The 21,953-nt window shown below is 38.6% G+C and overlaps 1 protein-coding gene across 2 annotated transcripts in view; it reads left to right on the top strand.

Annotated features, from left to right (window-relative positions):
* Cntn1 (contactin 1) overlaps positions 1 to 21,953 on the top strand; it is a 164,978-nt gene that overhangs the window by 24,671 nt on the left and 118,354 nt on the right. For both annotated transcript variants that reach the window (XM_042677745.1, XM_042677746.1), the window contains exons 2-3: positions 14,238 to 14,371; positions 16,487 to 16,519. In XM_042677745.1, the coding sequence (XP_042533679.1) occupies positions 14,311 to 14,371; positions 16,487 to 16,519 (94 nt within the window). In that variant the 5' untranslated portion in view covers positions 14,238 to 14,310. The remainder of the gene's footprint in view (positions 1 to 14,237; positions 14,372 to 16,486; positions 16,520 to 21,953) is intronic.

Raw genomic sequence — 21,953 nt, 5'->3', positions numbered from 1 at the left:
TAGCTATTCTGGAAACTGAGCCCTGAGAGTCATAGTTGGAAGCCAACCCCAGCAGGAAAGCCTATGAGACCTTTATCTCCAAATAACCACCAAAAAGTCAGAAGTGGAGGTGTGGCTCAAGTGGTAGAGTGCCAGTTTTGAGCAAAAAAAAAAAAGCTAAAGGACAATGCCCAGGCCCTGAGTTTAAGTCCCAGTACTGTCACAAGAGGAAGAGAAGCAGAAATAAAAGCAAGCTAGCCAGCTCAACATATAAAATGTTTTCTTTTCTTTTCTTTTCTTTTCTTTTTTTTAAAAGGCTGGGAGCTGGTGGCTCATGCCTGTAATCCTAACTACTCAGGAGGCTGAGATCTGAGGATCGTGGTTCAAAGCCAGCCCAGGCAGGAAAGTCTGTAGAACTCTTATCTCCAATAAGCCACCAGAAAACTGGAAGTGGTGCTGTGGCTCAAGTGGTAGAGCGCTCGCCTTGAGCTGAAGAGCTCAGGGACAAAAAAGGATTATCTTAGTTTTTGTAAGGCTCATATGGTCAAACACTTTGTGTTTGTTAGTGAGATTTGTTCTTTAGTTTCCTACAAGACATTTGAATTAATTTTTGTACTCCAATTGAAGTTAGTATATTATGAAAATAAATCAGTTAGCTGGAGAATCTTCAGGGTAGGGAAGCCACATCATCTCACCTTGGCTTATTGGCAAATTGATTAGCAGCTCAGCTGTACCTTCCTGTTGGCTCTTCCTCAGAAAAGAAATCAATATCATGGCTTTTCTAGTTGAGTTTGTAAAGCATTGTGATTAATTTAATTACACAGATTAAATCATTTATCAAATATTATCCACAACACATTTTGCCCTTTCCTGATAGAAATTGCTTCCTAAGATTTTTATTTACTAGCTAGGTGTCAGTGCCTGTAACACCTGTAATCCTAGCTACTTTAGATGCTGAGATCTGAGGATCAAAGTTCAATGCTAAGGTAGGCAGGAACATAAAGAGACTATGTCCAATTAAAAGCCAGACTGGAAGTATGGCTAAGGAAAGCATAGAACAACTGGTGTGAGTGTAAAAACCAAGTGAGATTGTGAGTCCTGTGTTCAATCCCGATTACTGGCACAAAATGAAACAGAACAAAATAGGAAATCATCAAATTGTGAGTGTAAAATCGAAATAAACCATAAAGTACAAGTAGCATAGTATTCGAAGGTGATACTGCTCATGAATATTGATGGTAGAATTTCTTGTCCCTTTTTGCAGCTGCCTTGCTAGTCTAATCCACATTGTTTATTCATGGAATGGAAGAGAAGTTTTAAAACATTTTCCTAATGTGAATTATTGATAAAAGACAATCTAGCTTAAAGAGTGTTGCTAGGAGGTGGGCACTGGGGGACATGCCTATAATCCTAGCTATTCAGGAGAGTGAGATCTGAGGATCAAGGTTAAAAGCCAACCCAGGCAGAAAAATCTGAGAAACTCTCACTTCCAATTAACCACTGAAAGCTGGAAGGGGAGGTGTGGCTCCAGTAGTAGAACACCACCCTTGAGTGAAAAACAAAACCCTAAGGAATAGCACCTAGGTCCTAAATCAAGCCACACACACACACACACACACACACACACACACACAAACCAATCAATCAATCATAAATTCTCCATGCTAGAATTCAAGATATATCAGTCCGAGCAAACAGAATTGAAACACAACACAAATAATGAGAGGCTAAATAAAGAAAAAAGGAATGACAGAAAAATTACTTATGAAAATGCCCAAAATATTAAATGGGAGTATACTGGTTTAATGATTTCAGATATACTTCAAATACGAAGAATGCATGGTCACTTAATTCAACTGAAAATGTTAGCTTTGTGTCAAGTTTTGTGGATTAATTGTGGAAACTGTTTTGTCTTAACTGTGTAGGTCATTTTATCATTATGCTCTCATGTAAAAATTTAATTTTCAATCTATATCAAAATGACTTCAGTATCAGTGATAATATAAAACTCAGGGACAGAATTTTTTTTTTTTTTTTTGGGTCCGGTCATGGGGCCTGTACTCTGGGCCTGGGCGCTGTCCCTCAGCTCTTCAGCTCAAGGCTAGCACTCTACCACTTGAGCCACAGCGCCACTTCCGGCTTTTTTTTTTCTGCTTATGTGGTGCTGAGGAATCGAACCCAGGGCCTCATGCATGCAAGGCAAGCGCTCTACCACTGAGCCACCTTCCCAGCCCTCAGGGACAGAATTTAAACATTTAAATCAACATTTATACTTTATTGAATAAGACTAAAGGTCTTGGGCTGGGAATGTGGCTCAGTGGTAGAGCACTTGCCTTGCATGCCTGAGGCCCTGGGTTCGATTCCTCAGCACCACATAAGCATAAAGAAAAAAGCCAGAAGTGGTGCTGTGGCTCAAGTGGTAGAGTGCTAGCCTTGAGCTGAAGAGCTGAGGGACAGCACCCAGGCCTGACAGCACCCAGGCCCAGAGTTCAGGCCTCATGACCGGACCCCCCCCCCCCCAAAAAAAAGACTAAAGGTCTTTAAATAGCTATTAAGGAAAAATCTTATATTAGCTAGGCATTAGTGGCTCACGCCTGTTACCCTAGCTACTCAGGAGGCTGAGATCTAAGGATCACAGTTCAAAGCCAGCCTAGACAGGAAAGTCAATATTCTCAATTAACCACCAATTAATTCCCAATTAACCACCAGAAGAAGAATTGTAGCTCAAGTGGTAGAATGCTAGCCTTGAGCAAAAAAAACTCAGGGATAGCACCCAGACCCTGAGTTCAAACCCCAGAACCAATACCAAAAGAAAAGATTGAAAGGAAGAAAACCTTAAATTATATGTTCATAATTAGTTCACAAAAAATAAGAGAACAAACATCTGTATTTTCCAACCTCCAAGTGTCTAACATCTTTATACTTAAAATTTTTTTTATAATTATCTTTAAGTGGTTGTACAAAGGAGTTGCCATTTAACAAAGCAGTTTATAAATACAATATATCTCTTTCATGCTTATTTGATTTTTAAAACTTTTTATTTTTATTATCTGTAAATAGTTCTATATGAGTTGCTATTTAACAAAGCAGTATATGTATATATATTTTTTTTGGGGGGGGGGGGTCGGTGGTGGGGCCTGAACTCTGGGCCTGGGCGCTGTCCCTCAGCTCTTCAGCTCAAGGTTAGCACTCTACCACTTGAGCCACAATGCTACTTCCAGCTTCTTCTGCTTATGTGGTGCTGAGGAATTGAACCCAGGGCCTCATGTATGCAAGGCACGCACTTTACCACTGAGACACTTTCTCAGCCCTGAGTACAATAAATTTTAAGCAATGTCACCCCTTTCAATATACTCATCCATCCCTCCCCTACTCATTTCCTTACTCTACTTAATTTACATTTAATTCTTACTGCATTCTCCCCCTTTCCTCCTCATTTGTCTACCCTTTTTCCCTTAGTTATAATATTCCTTAAATCTTGAAGCACACAAAAATTTCTTTAGATTCGTGTGTGTGTGTGTGTGTGTGTGTGTGTGTGTGTGTGTGTGTGTGTGAGTATGCTGGTACTGGGACTTGAATACAAGGCCTGGAATTCTTACTTGGCTTTTTTGTTTACAATTGGTGCTCTACCATGTGAGCTATGACTCCTGTACCAGTTTTTTTTCTGGTTAATCTGGGATAGGAGTCTCCCAGATTTGTCTGCCTGTGCTGGCTTTGTAATGTGATCTGCATATCTCAGCCGCCTGTGTAGGCAGTTAGGATTTTAGGCATAAGGCCACCAAAGCCTAGCTAAAAAATCTTTTTCCTGTTCGAGAGGTGGCCATGGTTAGAATACCAGCTTCTCAGGAAGTGTAAATAGAAAGATCATAGTTTGATGCAATCCTGGGCAAAATTATGACGCCCTAGCTCAAAAACAAGCCAAGCATGGTGTTGAATATCTGTAATCCCAGCTACTAAGCATATATACTCCCAACTGCTAGGAAGGTGGAGACAGGAGGATCACTGTCCACAGCCTTCCCAAGTAAAAGCTCAAGACCTGATCTGATAACCTAAAATCAAATGTAATTGGGCTATGGATCTAGTGGTAGACAACATGCCTAACATGGGCAAGGCTTGAATTCAGTACTCAAGACTGCCAACCACAACCGTATTCTCTTTTTCTTTTTTTTTTGTCGGTCATGGGGTTTGAACTCTGGGTCTGGGTGCTGTCCCTCAGCTCTTCAGCTCAAGGCTAGCACTCTACCACTTGAGCCACAGTGCCACTTTCAGTTTTCTGGTAGTTTATTGGAGATAAGAGTTTCACGGACTTTCCTGCCCGGGCTGGCTTTGAATCGCGATTCTGAGATCTCAGCCTCCTGAGTAGCTAGGATTATATACGTGAGCCACCAGCGCCCAGCTCCATATTTTATTCCAACAAACCTTTAGAATAAAGGCCAAAAGTATTTCTTCTAAACTTGCAGAGAAAGCAGATAATCTGGCAAGAGAGTAGGAGCTGTAGGGATCTTGCCAATAGGCACAGCTGCCATTGCTTTCCTTCCCTTGCTTTATTTTACTGGTAAGAGAGGTGATGGGGAAGAATCATTTTAGATAATATTTCTGTGGCTCTACTTGCATTCATTTATCCCTTGCATAAAACAAAAGCCTATTATTGCATATCAAGATATTATTAGAGCTTAGTCACTTCCAAATGGCTTTACCCAACTCATACATTCCCTCTGAATTTTGGTGTCATTTATTCACAATGTTTGCTTGTGACCACCACTGCAATGTGTACTATGCAACTGAAATAAAATATGCTATTCTTTTCCTTCCTTCCTTCCTTTCCTTTGTTCTTTCCTTCCTTCCTCTTTTTCCTCCTCCTCCTCCTCCTCTTCTCCTCCTTCTCCTTCTTCTCTTCTACCTCTTCTTCCTCCTCCTTCTTCTTTTTCTTCCTCTCTTTCCTCCTCCTCCTCTTCCTCTTCCTCCTCTTCTCCTCCACCTCTTTTTTCCTCCCTCCCTCTTTCTTCTCCTCCTTCCTCCTCCCACTCCTCCCCTTCCTTCGAACCAGTACTGGAGGCCTGGGAAGTTTTTCAGTTTTTGCTCAAAGCTGACATTCTACCATTTGAGCCACAACTCCACCTCCAGCTTTTTGATGGCTAGACTTAAGAGTCTCATGGACTTTCCTTCCTGGGTTGGCTTTAAACCATGATCCTCAGATCTCAGCTTCCTGAATAACTAGGATTGCAGATATGAGCCACTGGTCCCTCCAAACACTGGACAGTGACAGCCTTCTTTCTAACCCCTCCTCCCCCATAGATTCTCAATAGTTCTTTTTGGAGGACCTTCAATTGACATGTAGATGGTATTGGACATACTTCAGAGCTCTTTTTCCCAGAGAATAAATAATCTGCAGAAAATGATACATTGCATAGATTTCTCTACAAATGCTTTCCTCTACAACCTAGAAACCTAGAGATGACTACTATTTTTTTTGGTCAGTCATGGGGCCAGAACTCTGGGCCTAGGCGCTATCCCTCAGCTCTTCAACTCAAGACTAGTGTTCTACCACTTGAGCCACAGTACCACTTCCAGCTTTTTCTGCTTATGTGGTGCTGAGGAATCGAACCCAGGGCCTCATGCATGCAAGGCAAGCACTCTACCACTGAGCCACCTTCCCAGCCCCCTTATATAATTTTAACTAAGCTTCTCCACATATTTTTAAATCATTTATCAAAATAGCCACCTCAAGATGAGATGTTAATTTAGACTTGACTGATTTATAGGCATAGAAAGAAAGGTCCTACTTGTATATCTTTCTCTGGAAGGAATTACTTAATGCAACAGCCTTATTGGGATGACCAGTACCAGAGGGACAAGGAGGGCAAATGGAGAGGGTAAATGGGAGTGAATAGTGCTGGGCTTTGGAGGTTCACACCTGTAATCCTAGCTACTCAGGAGGCTGAGATCTGAGGATCACAGTTCAAAGCCAACCTGGGTAGAAAAGTTCCCATGTGAATCTTATCTCCACTAAACCACTCAAAAAAGCTGGAAGTGGTCCTGTGATGCAATGAGCACATCAAGGCTCATGGACAGTGCCCAGGCCCTGAGTTCAAGCCCAAGGCCTGGCAAAAATAATAACAATAATGATGAGGGTGATAACAATAATGATGAGGGTGAATCTGGTTGACATATTTCATATGCATATATGAAAATAAAACAACAAAATCCTCTGAAGTTGTTCTTTATATGTGTACATTTTATTGTAAAAATACTGTACAGAAGGGGTACAATTACATGAGTAAGGTAATGAGCACATTTCCAATCACTGTTACCTTCTCCTTTGTTTTTCCCCTACCATCCCTTCCCTCCCCACCTCCCCAACTCTTTTTTCCCCCAACCCCCGAGGTTGTAAAGTTTCTTTTCAACATAGTGTCTTGTACATCTCAATGTTACAATGGGTCAACCTGTATCCTTATTCAAGCATTTTGTTATTTCCCTTCCCTTCCCCAAATTAGAAAAATGTATATACAAGATGCAGGGCATCTAAATCAAATATAGTGAAAACAATAGTTATACCATGGAGGAAGAACATACAAAAGAAACAAAAAAATCACATGGTACATTATAAATACATTAAAAACAACAGCAAGAAAGATAAAAACCACTTATGTCCCTATCTTGTGGTTCATTTCACTTAGCTTCATCTTATATGGTCATATGTACATAGCTTTTGACCTCTTCTGCTTGTCCTAGACCTATACTAATTATTGCAAATAAGCGAAACCATGGGACCTACATTTCTTTGGGCCTGGCTTACTTTACTTAATATGATTTTTTTCCAAGTCTTTCCATTCTTTCTGATGGAGGTATAAAATTCCATTATACATAACATTTTCTTGATCTGTTCATCTGCTGAGGGGCATCTGGGTTGATTCCATATCTTAGCCATGGTAAATAATGCTGCGATAAACATAGTTTTGCTGTTAGCTTTAGTATAACCTTCCTTGTGATCATTTGGGTAAATGCCCAAAAGTGGGATTGCTGGGTCATAGGGAAGCTCTGTGTGAAGTCTTTTGAGGAATCTCCATACTGCTTTCCAAAGTGGTTGAACAAGTTTACATTCCCACCAACAATGCAGTAGGGCTCCCTTCTGGCCACATCCCCTCCAGCATCTGTTGCTATTAGAGTTCTTGATTATAGCCATTCTAACGGGGGTGAGGTGGAATCTCAATGTTGTTTTGATTTGCATTTCCTTTATGGCCAGAGAAGATGAGCATTTCTTCATGTGTCTGTTGGCCATTCTTATTTCCTCTTCAGAGAAGTTTCTCTTTAAGTCTTTAGCCCACTTATTAATCGGGCAGTTGTTTCTTTGAGGATTTGTTGTTGGGGGATTTAATTTTTTGAGTTCTAAGTATATTTTAGATATGAGACTCTTGTCCATTGCATGGCTAGTGAAGATTTTCTCCCAATCTGTGGGCTTTCTATTGGTCTTGTAGTTATGTCCTTTGCCATGCTGCAGCTTCATTCAATCCCATTTATCTAACCTTTCTTTGATTTGTTGTGTTTCTGGGTCTTTATTAAGAAAATTCCTTTAAAAAATTATATTAAGTGAAGTAAGCCAGGCCCAAAGAAACATAGGTCCCATGGTTTCCCTTATTTGCAATATCTAGTAAATGTATGAGTCAAGCGGAAAAGGTCAGATAATGTGATGTTAGGAAAATGAACCCTTAGATATGTATTTTAATGTTTTTTTCTTTCATGCATTTGTTTCTAACGCATTTATAAGATTATCTCTTTGTTGCTTTGTATGTCCCTCCCCCACAGTATAACCCCTGCTTTCACTATATTTGATGTCAGTATAACTTGTGGAGGAGATGGGGAAAAACAAGTCGTTTAAGGATACAGGTGGACCTGTTGCAACAATGAGAAGTACAAGTTGTCATGTCGAAAACGAGCTTTACAACGTTGGTGCGGTGGGGGGGGGAGGGGGGGAAGATTGGGTGGGGGGGTGGGGGGGAGGCTGGGAAGGGATGTGAAGGGTAAACAAAGGAGGAGGCTGCAATGCTTGATAAGAAATGTACGCATTATCCTGCTCATGTAATTGTAACCCCTCTGTATAGTATGTTCACAAAAAAAAATAAAATTAAATTTAAAAAAAAGGAAAAAAAAGAAAATTCCTTTAAGTGGTTGTACAAAAGGTTATAATTTAACATGTCAGTTTATAAGTAGTACAATGCATCTTGATCGATATCACCCCTTTCACCATTCTCCCCCATCCTCTCTTTCATTTGTCAATGAGCAAGTACAAGAACATCCATTTATTAGTTGTTCATTTATCTGCCATTGGCATATCTGTTTTCGGACCTGAAAGGATGGGCAGGTTTTTCTGAAGCACCTGAGCATGTACAGGTTCTTTGTCCCTTATTCTTCTTTGTCTCAACAATGTCAAATCCACAGTTCTTATAGAAGTCAGCTGTTGAGTCATTTTGGCTGATTTGGATAGATAGCTGTCATCAAAAGTGGCATCTTTGTCATGATATATTATTCATGACCTAAGAGCTAGGTCCTATTCCCCGTCTTCCTTAAGACGGGTGACATACTAACATATAGTCTGATTTGATTCTGAGAAACATTGACCCAATAGCATCCTGTATCTACAGCTATAGCATTGAGACAGGTGTGTCTTTCTAGATTTCCAGCTTCTATCACACCATGTAGAACTTGTCATTGTACCTATTTAGTATCTTGTGGTGACATATGAACGTCTCCCAGCTCCATCAGCATCTCCTCTTATCATCCCCACCTGCTCACCTGTCTTTCCCACGGTCTTTACCACCATCACTATTTTCACCACTGCTAGCAGTGATGTCTTAGCCACTCTGAGCTGTTCCTTCATCTGTACCTTCATCTCAAGCCACTTAACCCCTCAAGCCTGCCTTTTTGTCTACAGAAAAAGGATGAGGGGCTAATAGAGGCTGGAAAAGCCAGGCCCCAGTCCTGAGTCTCCACATATGCACACAGGGCCTGGTCCATGGGAAAATTCAATTAATACTTAAGATGTTGAATCAGAGGGCTATCTTAACTACTAAGATAGGGAAGTTGGGTGTTTTATTGGTTTTATGTTTTCTTGTTTTTATGCCTGTACTGGGGCTTGCACTCAGGGCTTGGGTGCTATCCTTTCACTTTCTCACTGTAGTAGAGTCACAGCTCTACTTTTGGCTTTTTGCTAGTTAATTGGAGATAAGAGTCTCATAGACTTTCCTGCCAGGGCTGGTTTGAAACCACCATCTTCAAGTCTCAGCCTCCTGTGTAGCTCAGATTAGAGGTATGAGCCACCTGTGCCTAGCTAAAATAAGGACTTTTTAGTTCATTGTTTTGTTTTTATGGCTTGTCATAGTATCTAACACATCACAGGTAATCAGCAGACACTTCTGGAGTTAATTATGGTGTGGTGGTATATCATTGGCTGGATTTGAGGCAAAGAGCAGAATAATACCGTTGTGTTTTCCCAAAGTCACATTAAATGTTACATTTCCCATTAAGCCTCACAAGAGTGGATATATGCGCCTTAAACAATCCATGTGCAGGCAAAATTTCCTCCTGATGGCTGAGACCAAAGGTAGATTTACTGAGATGGTTTTGATACTTGTACCCAACCAGACTCTAAGCTTCTAAGCAAAAGACTTTTCCTCTATTTCCTTCACCAACTCTGGCTCATATATGCCCTTCATACCGTAAGGCACTCAGTGTATATTGGTTGATCAGACTTGGATTTATCTGATATCATGAAATACATTGATACATAATATCAGACACTATTGAATTCTTTAGATTTCAGAGTTTTTTTTAACAATCATATAATTTTATGTAACAGAGGTATATATTCATTCTTGCTGTACTGCCTATCTGATTAATATTTAATACAAGTTTGAATAAAAAAGATACAGCACTCTAGATTTCCCAAGATCATATTGTCAATATAAATCTGAAACTTTAACACCCTGAGTGCTTTGGGATGCAAGAATTAAGGAATCTTCCCAGTGGCTGTTCTAGGAAGGAAGTCTTTAAAAGAAAGAACACAAAGAACAGAATTATCTTAAGAACACACAAGATTAATCACCAAAATTGATAGTCAAATAGACATTTTTCAAATGAAGGGATATATCTGGCCAATAATTACATTTAAATACATTCAGTGTCTTTAGCCATCAGGGAAATGCAAGTCAAAACCACACCTACATTCTAACTTATCCTGGTCAGAATGGCCATCATCAAGATTAAAAATTCTGATGAGGATGAAGTGGGGGAGGGTGCATAGACTCTTATTCACTGTTAGTGGGAATATAAATTAGTCTATACACTATAGAAATCAAAACTTAAAAATACAACTACCATACAATTCCGCTACATCACTTCTCTGTATTTACCCACAGAATCAAAGTCAGTTTACAAAGATACCTGCACATCTATGCTCAATGCTAAGCTATTTGCCTTAGCTAAGTTGTGGAATCAATCGGTCTAGATGCCCATCAATGGGTGAATGGAAATTGAAAAAATGGCATATCTACTCAGCCATTAAGAAGAATGAAATGATGTCGTTAGTTAGAAAATGGATGGAACTGGAGCTCATCATGTTAAGTGAAATAAGTCAGTCCCACAATGACAAGTATCACACGTTTTGTTTTGTTTCTCATTACTGGAAGCGAAGAGAAATAAAATGAAAACCAAACAAACAAACAAAAAAACAGGTCATGAAAGTAAAGGGGAACTATGAGGATGGTGAAAGAAAATTGGGGAGAACAAAAAGTAATAACAAGGTAAATACAGCCAAAGTACATTCTAAGTAGATTATGTACATGTATAGAAGTGTCATGATTTAATATATGCCAATAAAAATAGATAATAAATACATGAAATCCCTTCCAAAAGTAAATAAAGCATACTGACAACAGTTAAAAAGAATGGACTATAGTTTTTTTTTAATGAATAAAGGAACAGAGAGATATGGGAGAGGCTGAAAAAAAAAATAAATGAGCAGAATTTTCATAGCCCAAATGCTTAGGATGAAATATGGTGATGATATTTTGGTGCAGAGCTACCCTGCAGAAACTCATTGCCTGTGGAATTATGGGAGCAAAAGTTCAACCCGTGGCCTTTATGGTCCTGTAATTTTCCTCCACTTCTCTTCCCACTCATCTCCTCAAATGATCCCACGAGGGTAGATCCTGCCATATGAAACTCTGCAATGCTGTCTGAACTTGACCTTTCCTACCCTACTTTATGATTTCACTCTTATCAGCTTCTGCTTTCTCCTGCTGCTGTGCCTCTGAGGGTAAAATATAGAGCCATGATTTTCTGTTAGTCATTACTCAATGGGTACACTCAATAGGTAGTGAGCATCCTCAAGATGTATAAGGCTTCATGCCTTATGTGATTTATGGTAGAGAACAATTAATGTTAATATTTGCTCGTGAAGAACAAATACCTCCTTGGCTATTTATCCCTGAAATACCAAAATTTATGGTGCTCTTCCCAAATATCTGGGCATGGTATACACTTTGGAAATATCTATACAATCAATGAATAATTAAAATTTATTCTTCTTTCTTGGCAAGGGTGGCTCATGCCGATAATCCTACCTACTCAGAAGGCTGAGATCTAAAGATTGAGGTATGGGTCCAGCTCTGGCAGGAAAGTCTCTTGAGACTCTTATCTCCAATTAACTGCTACTAAAGTAGAAGCAGAGCTGAGGCCCAAGTGATAGAGAGCTAGCCTTGAGCAAAAGAGCTCAGAGACAGTGCCCAGGCCCTAAGTTCAAGCCCCAGGACTGACATACACACAAATGTTATCATTCTCTATGTTTACATGATTCATTTTTGCATATTGTTTCAAGAAAATTAGAACAGGTTCCTAGTCTTAGAATAGCATGCACTACACATAGATAGCTAAGTGATTTAATTAAACCAAAATTCACTAATGTCCGCATGTGCTCGAAAAAATAAAAGCTCATTGAATTTTCAAAATGGAAGGACACTGAAAAGAAAATTCCCTTGTGCTATTTTGTGAAATAAGGACCTAAATTACCTAAGTACAATTGACTCTCTCTGGGACAGTCATGTGCTGCTATGATCCTTTGCTTTTACTTAAACAAACAACTGTTAGAGCTTACGTCATGTTTGCTTGAGAAGAATGTGCTTGTCTGTGGCACATCTCTTCAGCTGCCCAGCACCTCGTAAGCCTAATAAGATCATCCATCTTATTCTCCTGACATGAATGGGTCCCTTGTTTCAAGACATTAATATACTTCATGACCTGACATGGTGGTGCATGCTATATCTTCAACTTTCAGGGAGTAGGAACAGGAGGATTGTGAGTTTGAAGCTAGCCTGGGCAATGGAAAAAAGACCTTGTTTAAACACACACACACACAGAAACCAAAAGGTGGAAGTGAAAAAGAAACGGAATCCATGCCTGCTTTTTCACCTAGGAGACTTGGAGATATTGTATAGCATGCAGAAGCTGCTAAAATCCGGAGCCTGTGCAGAGGCACGAGAGGGAATGGCTTAGAATGAAGCCTCAGTAGGCAGGATGACAGCTGTGATGAAGCCTTTTCATTAGATGTGGGCATCCTACAGGGAATAATGCTGTACAGAGAGGATATTATAGCTCAGGAAGTCTTTAAAGCTCCCTGTATAAATTGAGTGAGCTCTTCCATCTGGCACTGTTCCCCCCCTTCTTTTTTTTCAACAGGTCTTATCCTTTTGTGTGTGTGTGTGTGTGTGTGTGTGTGTGTGTGAGAGAGAGAGAGAGAGAGAGAGAGAGAGAGAGAGAGAGAGAGAGAGAGAGAGAGGGCGAGAGTGAAAGAAGTTGCAATGTTCTGCTTTGCTGGCATAGGAATTTTTTTTCCTGTTGTCAAAGACTTTATTAAATTCCACCCCGGTTACAGATATGATTCACAGGGAAAGTATCATAGCACACGTTTTTTTGCAACCTCAGATCAATTTGAATTACAGTTGGGCAACAGGAGTAGTTAAAAGCATGTGAAGCTAGGTGCTGGTGGTTCATGCCTGAACTCAAGAGATTGAGATCTGAAAATCATGTTCTGAACCCAGCCCTAGCAAGAAGGTCTGTGAGACTCAACTCCAATTAACCAACAAAAAGCCAGAAGTGTAGCTGTGGTTCAAGTGGTAGAGCAGTAGCTTTGACAAAGAACACTCAGGCATGTAGCCCAGGCACGGAATTCAATCCCCCAAACTGGTGTGTACACACACACACACACACACACACACACACACATACACACACACACACTCATGCACACATGCACATCATTGGAATTGGGCACTGGTGGCTCATACTTGTAATCCTAGCTATTCAAGAGGCTGAGTTCTTAGGATTGCTGTTTGAAGCCAGGCAGGAAAGTGCATGAGGCTCTTATCAATTCGCCAGTAAGAAACTGAAAGTGGAGCTTTGGCTTGAGTGATAACCTAAATCCCAGACCCTGAGTTCAAGCCCCAGTAGGAGCACTAAAAATAAAATAAAAATAAAAATAAGTGGCTATATAGCTCAAGTGGTAGAGCGCTCACCTTGAGCTGAAGAGCTGAGGGACAGCGCCCAGACCCAGAGTTCAAGCCCTACAACCGACAAAACAACAACAAAAAAGCCCCAAAAAACAAAAATAAAAACTTATTTCTAGCAAAAGTTTTCTTCAAACCACAAAAGCATAGTAGTAATATATCATACTTATATAGAATATCTGTGAGTTCACAAAGCATATACAAATGAGTCTATCTTGAAATGAATCTTCCTAGTGGCACTTCATTGAAAAGTTAATCTACAACTAAAATCATCGACATTGAATGCCAACAATCGTAGTTTTGCAGGAAAAAATCAGTATACTCTCTGATGAAAAGGAAACAAAACTTGAACTTCAGTGCACATTCATTGATCAAGACACATTGTGTTCAGTTTCTGAATGTGAAGATACCTGAGATCTTGCTGAAGGCTCACCACACCAAATCTACTCTTTCCATTACAACATGGTATTTATAAAATAAATGTGTTTAAACAAGCCAAAACTTATACTACTGTAATATATATATAAATATATAGAACAAAATGGAAGTAAAAATGTTACCACCAAATGATGAATGCTGCCTCTCTCTCTCTCCTCCCTTTTTCTTTTTCTTCAAAACTGCCTTTCCTTCCATTCCTTTTCTTCCACTCTCTCCCCTTTCTCCCTTTTCCACTCCCCCTTTTTAAATTTATCATTGATGCAGGTGTTTAATATCGTCCAACTGCCATAAAGCAACAGCTTCTTTTTCCTCTTCAGAAAATTAAACCAAACACAAGATGAAAATGTGGTTGCTGGTCGGTCCTCTTGTTTTATTATCTTTTACAACTTGTCTAGCAGGTAAGAAATAAGCCTTACATTACTCTCCATCAATTATGTCAACACAATAATCAATATGTTGTTTCCATTTCATTAAATTTGTTGTATAAATTTAAATTCATATTTTCTTTTGACACATGGGACACAAATAGTTCAATTTTAATATTGACATTATTTTTCAAGATGTTTACGTTCAAGTAAAATTTAACATCATTTAGTGAACCTTGTACTGGGAAACATTTAAAATTTGCGTCTCTAGGGGGAGGAGATCTATAGAGTAGCATTTGTCTATTCCTGGGAATAAAACCCAAGGATGATCCATATGCTTGCTGTCATTTACAATGGAATTAGGAAGTTGAGCAACAAGCTGGGTGCTGGTGACTGAGGCTCACACCTGTAATCCCAAGTACTCAGGATGAGAGCTGCTGACTGAGGTTCAAAGCCAGACCAAGCAGACAAATTTGTGAGACACTTACCTCCAATTAACCACCAAAAAGCCAGAATTGAAGGGTGGCAGAGCACCAGCCTTGAATAACAAAGCTAAAGAAGAGCAAGAGACCTGAATTCAAGCCCAGGATTGGCGCGCGCGCACACACACACACACACACACACACACACACACACACACACACACACACACACAGAGTATATAATATTCTCACTATCCAGAAAATATAAACTTAATTACCTTAATTAAAGAATAAAATAGTAAATAGTAAAATATCATTAAAAGAATTATTAAGTAATGGATTTAAACATGTCTTCTCATTGTTCTTAATAAAATTTATTTATTTGTAGCTCAGTATCATGCCATTTTTATATTGTGCTTAACAACTGATTCATTAAATTCATCAGTTTGTGAGGGTTTTTTTTGTTGTTGTTGTTTTGATGCTTGAACTCAAGAGTGTAGGCCCTGTCCCTGAGCATTTTTGCACAAGGCTAGTGCTCTACCAGTTGAGCCACAGCTCCACTTCGAGCTTTTTGTTGGTTAATTAGGGCTGAGAGTTTCACAGACTTTCTTTTTCAGTTGGCTTTGAGTCTTGATCCTCAGATCTTAGCCTCCTGAGTGGGCTAGAATTACAGGCATCAGCCACAGTGCCCAGGTTGAGAGCTCTTTTGAGCAAATGCAACACACTATTGCATCTTACACATTTTTCACCAGTCTAGTCAATTTTAGGAAGATTAGGCTTAAAATAGTTCATATTTTGTTACATGAAGTAACAAACAATTCTGAGAGCATTCTAGTTGGAGGATCAGGAAGTATTACATTTCTGTCTGCCAAAGAAAGTTATAGCATACATTTCAGAGGTGTCTCCTACAATGACATGTCTGCTATATTTTTATAGGAAAGGTACGTGTTTTGTAACAATTTTTCTAGTATCTTCATCTCAGTGACCTAATTCAATAAGTACTTGTTGAGTTGCTTTTCAGTCCAAAGTACAGAGGGAGCTCACCCTATCTGACATATCTTCCTGCTGCTCACATTCATGATGAACCTGAGGAACATTCTATTATGGTTCTTGTTCATTTATTCATTTGTTTTCCTGGTAACTGGTTTACTGGTACTCAAACTCTTGCTCAATTTTCTTGTTCACAGCTAGTATTCTACTACTTGAGTCATGTCTCCTTCCTAGATTTTTGCTGGTTAATTAGATGTAGAGTCTCAAGAACTGTTATGGTCAGACTGACTTCAAACTGAAATCCTGAGGATTTCAACCTCCTAAATAGCTAGGATTACAGGCATGAGTCTCTGATATCTAACGTACGAGTGTGTGCGCTCGCGCATGCGTGGGCACGTTATTACTGGGGCTGAACCCAGACTGGCAAAGATAAAAAGAAAAAAGAAAATATTTTGGTAATGTTATCGTCATTACATATAATAAATGAAATAATACGAAGGTGATTCTACTACATCCAAAATTCCACCCTAATTGTATTTATTGCTTTCATGCTACAACTATCTAATGTGAAGACAGGTCATAAACATCTATACAGATGTGAACATACATATTTTACCTCTAATCGTGAAGAGCCAGTATTAATTTTCACTGAGTAGCATCTGAGTTACTTTAATCATGTTTGAAATCACAACTCAAATGGCTTATGATCACAACTGTTTTTTTCTTTTATTTTTAGAGTTTACGTGGCACAGAAGGTACGGTCATGGAGGTAAGTTGACCAGAGGGTAAGCCTTTTTGATAGCTTTCTTCAATTAAATCACAACTTTTATTTTGCTTTAAAGCAAATGACTACTACTAGATCAATTTGAAATTTTATCAATATTTTTTCCTATGGTCATTGATTTACTTATGTTACTTGCTGAGAGAGGTGCAAGAGTCAGAATCAAATAGTATTGTAGTAAATGGAAAATATTGAATATAAGGAATATTCATTTTTTTCCTACATTCTTTGTAACAATGCTATTCTACTAAATTTCTTTTTTTTGTTTTTATAATGAAACAAATCCAGGGTCTTGTACATATTAGGCAAGCTCTATATTACTGAACTACAACCCCTCTAGGCAACTAAATTTTGAATATTTTAAGTATCACAACAGTATTTAAAATATTGTCACAGTGTGTGTGTGTGTGTGTGTGTGTGTGTGTGTGTGTGTGTGTGTGTGTGTGTGTGTGTGTGTGTAGGTCCTAGGGCTAGAACTCAGGGCCTGGAATCTGTCCCTTAGCTTTTTCTCTCAAGGGTAGTGTTCTGCCAATTGAGCCACATTCCACTTTAGCTGTTTGCTATTAATTAGAGATCATGGACTTGTCTGCCTAGGCTGACTTTGAACCTTAGTTCTCAGATCTCAGCCTCCTGAGTAGCTAGAATTACAAGTGTGAGTCACTGGCACTTAGCTATATTTTATTGACAGTAAATATTGAAAGGTTACCTATTACCTATGACCTGAAATGATTAGCGCATCAAAGTATTTGAAGTCTAATCCCTATGTTTTCTGTTCTCTTATCAGTTCCAAGTGGTAAGCATGGAAATAAAGAGCTACAATACATTTTGGGACAATATATGGATTGTCCCATTTAGCAAGCTTACTACATTTCAAGAAAGCTTGCACCATTTTCCAGTCAGTGATGATTGCCATACTGTAAATATTATAAAATTTTCTATATTAAGATGCTTTGAAGTTTCATGGCATTGCTTTTCTCCAATAGATCTTTCCAGAGACCCTTCTTACCCACATACTTATATAAAATTATGTTTAATAACTAACCGATCAAGATGACATATTTCAGAATGAGAAATGGAATGTATTTCAACACAGAGATAAGTGAAGAAAAATAATTCCCAATCACAAGCTATAATTTTACTTATACCTTCTAAAACAAAATCAAACAGCAGGATTGCTAGGGACCACCTCCACATAGTGAGAGATATCTTCCCATTTTATATCAGACAATCAACTGATTGCATTAATTATAAAACTGAAAACTTCAGTTCAAATAAAGCATTCATGCTTGTCTGTCACTCATATTTATAAATTTTGCTGCAAATACTCATGTGTGATTTTTCTCTTAATCTGTGTGTGTGTATGTATGAGAGAGAGAGAAAGACACAGAGAGAGACAGAGAGAGAGAGAGAGGGAGAGAGAGAGAGCACCAGTACTGGAGCTTGAACACAGGGCCTGGCTGCTGTCCCATAGCTTTTTCTTTTAAAGTTGGTGCTCTACCACTTGAACCACACAGCCACTTCTAGCCTTTTGCTAGCTCATTGCAGAATCTCATGGATTTGTCTGTCTGGGCCAGCTCTTAATCTCAATCCTTAGATCTAAACCTCCTGAGTAGCAAGGATTAGAAATGGGTGTCATTGGTGTCTGGCTTTCTTAATCTTTTTGAACCAGTTAAAAAATTGTAATTATTTCTACTAAACATACAACTACCTTATGATCTAGCAATTCCATTTCTGGGCATTTATCCCAAAGATTACAAACCAGGATACAGTAAAACCACCAGCACAACCATGTTCACTGCAGTACTATTCTCCATAGCCAAGGTATGGAATCAGCCCAGATGCCCCTCAATGGCCAAGGGGATCAAGAAAATGTGATATATATATATATATATATATATATATGTATATATATGCAATGGAACTTTGGAACTTTACTCATCCATTGAAAAAAATGATGCTGCATCATTGCAAAGAAATGGGAGGACCTAGAAAAAATTATGTGAAGTAAGGCCCCGAGAGACAGAGGCTGCATGTTTTCCCTCAAATGTGGAAGCCAGAGTTGATTTATAAATATAAAAATAAATAAATAAAAATAATTAAATTACATAGTATATAATTAATACATAAATGTATTAATTTGAATACAGTAGATTTGGAGGAGAATTCAAACAGTATAATTCCTTAGGAAGGCAAAATCATAGCTTAGCAAAATAAACACCAGTTGGAGTGTGGTCAAGGGGTGGGGAATAGATTAATAAAGAAAAATGGGACAGAAAGCAGTCAAAAATTCAGTATAGGGGCTGGGAAGGTGGCTCAGTGGTAGAGTGCTTGCCTTGCATGCCTGAGGCCCTAGGTTTGATTCCTCAGCACCACATAAGCAAAAAGAAAAAAGCCAGAAGTGGTGCTGTGGTTCAAGTGGTAGAGTGCTAGCCTTGAGCTGAAGAGCTGAGGGACAGCGCCCAGGCCCAGAGTTCAGGCCCCACGACTGGACCCCCCCCAAAAAACAAAATTCAGTATATATCTTACAAATTTTAAGAAAAGTGAAGGAAGGGTAAGTTGGGAGAAATGGATGAGAATGTTGAAAGGGGTGACATTTATCAAAATGTACTGTATTCATAAGCTGCTTTGTTGAATGGCAGCTCCTTTGTGCAACTGATTAAAATTTTTTTAATATTTAAAAATATTTTTTTAAAAGTGTAAAATTATTTCTGCAGTTATGATATGTGGCATTCTGTGACAGGAATGCATTTCTTTATTACTTTACAAATGTGTTACTTTAACCCAATCAAGGCAATTTTAAATGAATACTACTCACATGACTTCAAAATGATGAGAGTAGCTCTTTCAAGGAAACTAGTAAGATTCTAACTTCAGTGGAAAACGCTAATTTATCACCTTCTCTATAAATGACTCTGCTGGAGGCCATTATGAAAGGAGATGCTAGACAGGCAAAACTGTCTAACATTTTAATTTTTATTTAATTTTATTTTTTTAATTGTTCTGAACTTCAGATGGTTGTACAAAGGGGTTACTATTTCACATTCCATCAGTCGTGTCCAGTGCTTCTTGATCAGAGTCGTCCCTTCCATCCTTCTCCCCCATCCTGTCGGTTCCTCACCCCCCTCCCAGACTCATTTCACATTTCCTACTTCCTTGATCACATACAGACACTGAGTATTCTGGGGGTATTTATCCTCAGTTCTCTTCTTCATTCATCCCCCCTTCTCACCGCTCCCTCTCCCTTACAATCTCATATCAGCTTCATGATACTTATTTTGTGAAGCTGCCAAATTGTTCAAAAGGTTTATTCCATGGAGATCCAGCCTGCATATACTATACTGAAGTCAATGGAATCCTGTACATAGCCCATGCTTCTGTTGTGTTTATATGGGAGATTATATTTTCAGTCTTCTTTTTTTTGTATTGCCTGAGATCAGACACAAACTCAGTACCTGATGCTTTTGCTCATTGGCTAGTGCTCAACCAGCTGAGCCATGCCTCCAACCCCTATTTTAGGCCTAAGATCTACATATGAAAAAAAAAACACATATGCTTTGTCTTTCTGGGCTTACTTTGTTCAGTTTGATAGTTTCCACATTATTCCATTTCCCTGCAAATGACATAATTTCATTCTTCCTGAGAGCTACATAAAATTCCATTGTGTTTATATTACATTATATATTATATTATATATTACATATATATGTATGTGTATGCACATACATCCACACACAACAATTTGTTTATCCATTATAGAGAACATAGGCTGTTTCCATAACATGGCTATTATAAACCATGGTGTAATGAACATGGGCATACAGGTGACTCGGCTGTATCTTGTCATGTAATCTTTCAAATAAACACCCAAGAGCGGTATCACTGGATCACACGGTAGCTCTATTTTTAGTATTTTTATCTGAAAAACACAATCAGGTTAACTAAGGCAATCCCACACCTGGGAGGTGAGTTCAAGTTTTATGATATCATATGTAATCAATACTCACTTCTCCATTATTAGTGGGCCTGATCTTTAGTTAGTTCATTCTACCAATCGGTTGCTATGAGATGTAAGGTGGAGAAAGTTCAAATGAAAACCCTCAAGGCAGAAGACCAGAGATTGTCATCACAGTGTCTTTTGCCAAGCAAAACACTTTTTATTTTAACAAACTCCAAATCACCTATTTTTCTTCTTTCATGCGTTGTATTTCTAGCATTGTGTCTAAAACCTCATGGTTATATCCAAAGCTAGAATCAAGTCAGGAAGTGAAGATACTACCCACTGTAGCTCTCAAGGTGAACATGTGATATGTTTTTCACTGTACAGAGTAAAAACAAATGGGCCAGTCCAGGGCAGGACTGACTTTCTGTTGTACTGGATGAATAACTGGCTCATGCACTCATGTTTTTCCTAAAGTTGATGATAAATAACTACATCATCATCATCATCATGGTTATAACATAAATATCATGAGGTTAAAATATATTTATGAGCTTTAAATCCCCATACACAATACTTTTTGGTTTTCTCAATGCTAATGTCTTCATTTTTTTTAAATTTGGCTATGTAAATGAGTATACCAAAACTATTTCTTCACCAAGGAGTAGAACTCTATTCTTCTTGGCTATTCTATTCTGTTCTATTCTATTATTCTATTCTATTCCTGATGAACTACAAGAAAAAGAATTATAGGAGTAAAGATTTCTATTAGTTCATGAATGAACAGAGATAAAAATACAGAAATAGAAATAATGTAGAATAATAAAAATATAAGTAGAATTCATTTTGCCTATAAGAAGAGAATTTATTTATGCCTTTCAAGAATCTGTTTCTCTGCTTTACTTTCTGGGCATTTTTATATGCACGGGAGGAGAACAGCACAATTTTCCATTGGCAGGTGTTACTAAATTGCTTGTCAGAAAAGCTATCTGAGAGAAACTTGAGGAAATGCTTATGAAGTTGTCCAACTGGGAAGAAAAATAGTCCATGAGTTTTACTGCAGCTCACAGCAAGGTCATTTCTTTTAGTGATTAGAAACCTAAGTCCTAATGTATAAAATCAAAGTCCTTGTCATATGGGACTTGGGTTCATTTCTCTTTTCCCCCTCCTGGTGTGCTGTTACACCCTCAAAGGCCAGCAAAACAGCAGGATCATCAGTAACATTATTACAAGTGAAGCAGAAAACATTATATACATTTCTGGCTTCCTCAGCCTCAAGAGCAATATGCAACTTGAGACAGTCAAGCTTAAGACTCAAAATCATTAGCAGACATCCGAGCTTAAATGGCTCACGCCTGTAATCCTAGCTACCTGGCAGGCTGAGATCTGAGGATCGTGGCTTGAAGCCAGGCCAAGCAGGAAAGTCCATGAGACTTTTATCTCCAATTAACTAGCCAGAAGTTAAATTCAGTGCCAGAAGTTGAT

The sequence above is a fragment of the Dipodomys spectabilis genome, unplaced genomic scaffold, assembly GCF_019054845.1.
Source record: "Dipodomys spectabilis isolate Male_0828 unplaced genomic scaffold, ASM1905484v1 ptg000039l, whole genome shotgun sequence".
NCBI lineage: Eukaryota > Metazoa > Chordata > Mammalia > Rodentia > Heteromyidae > Dipodomys > Dipodomys spectabilis.
Note: the sequence above shows the minus strand (reverse complement) of the source record. Positions and strands in the feature narration are given on the sequence as shown.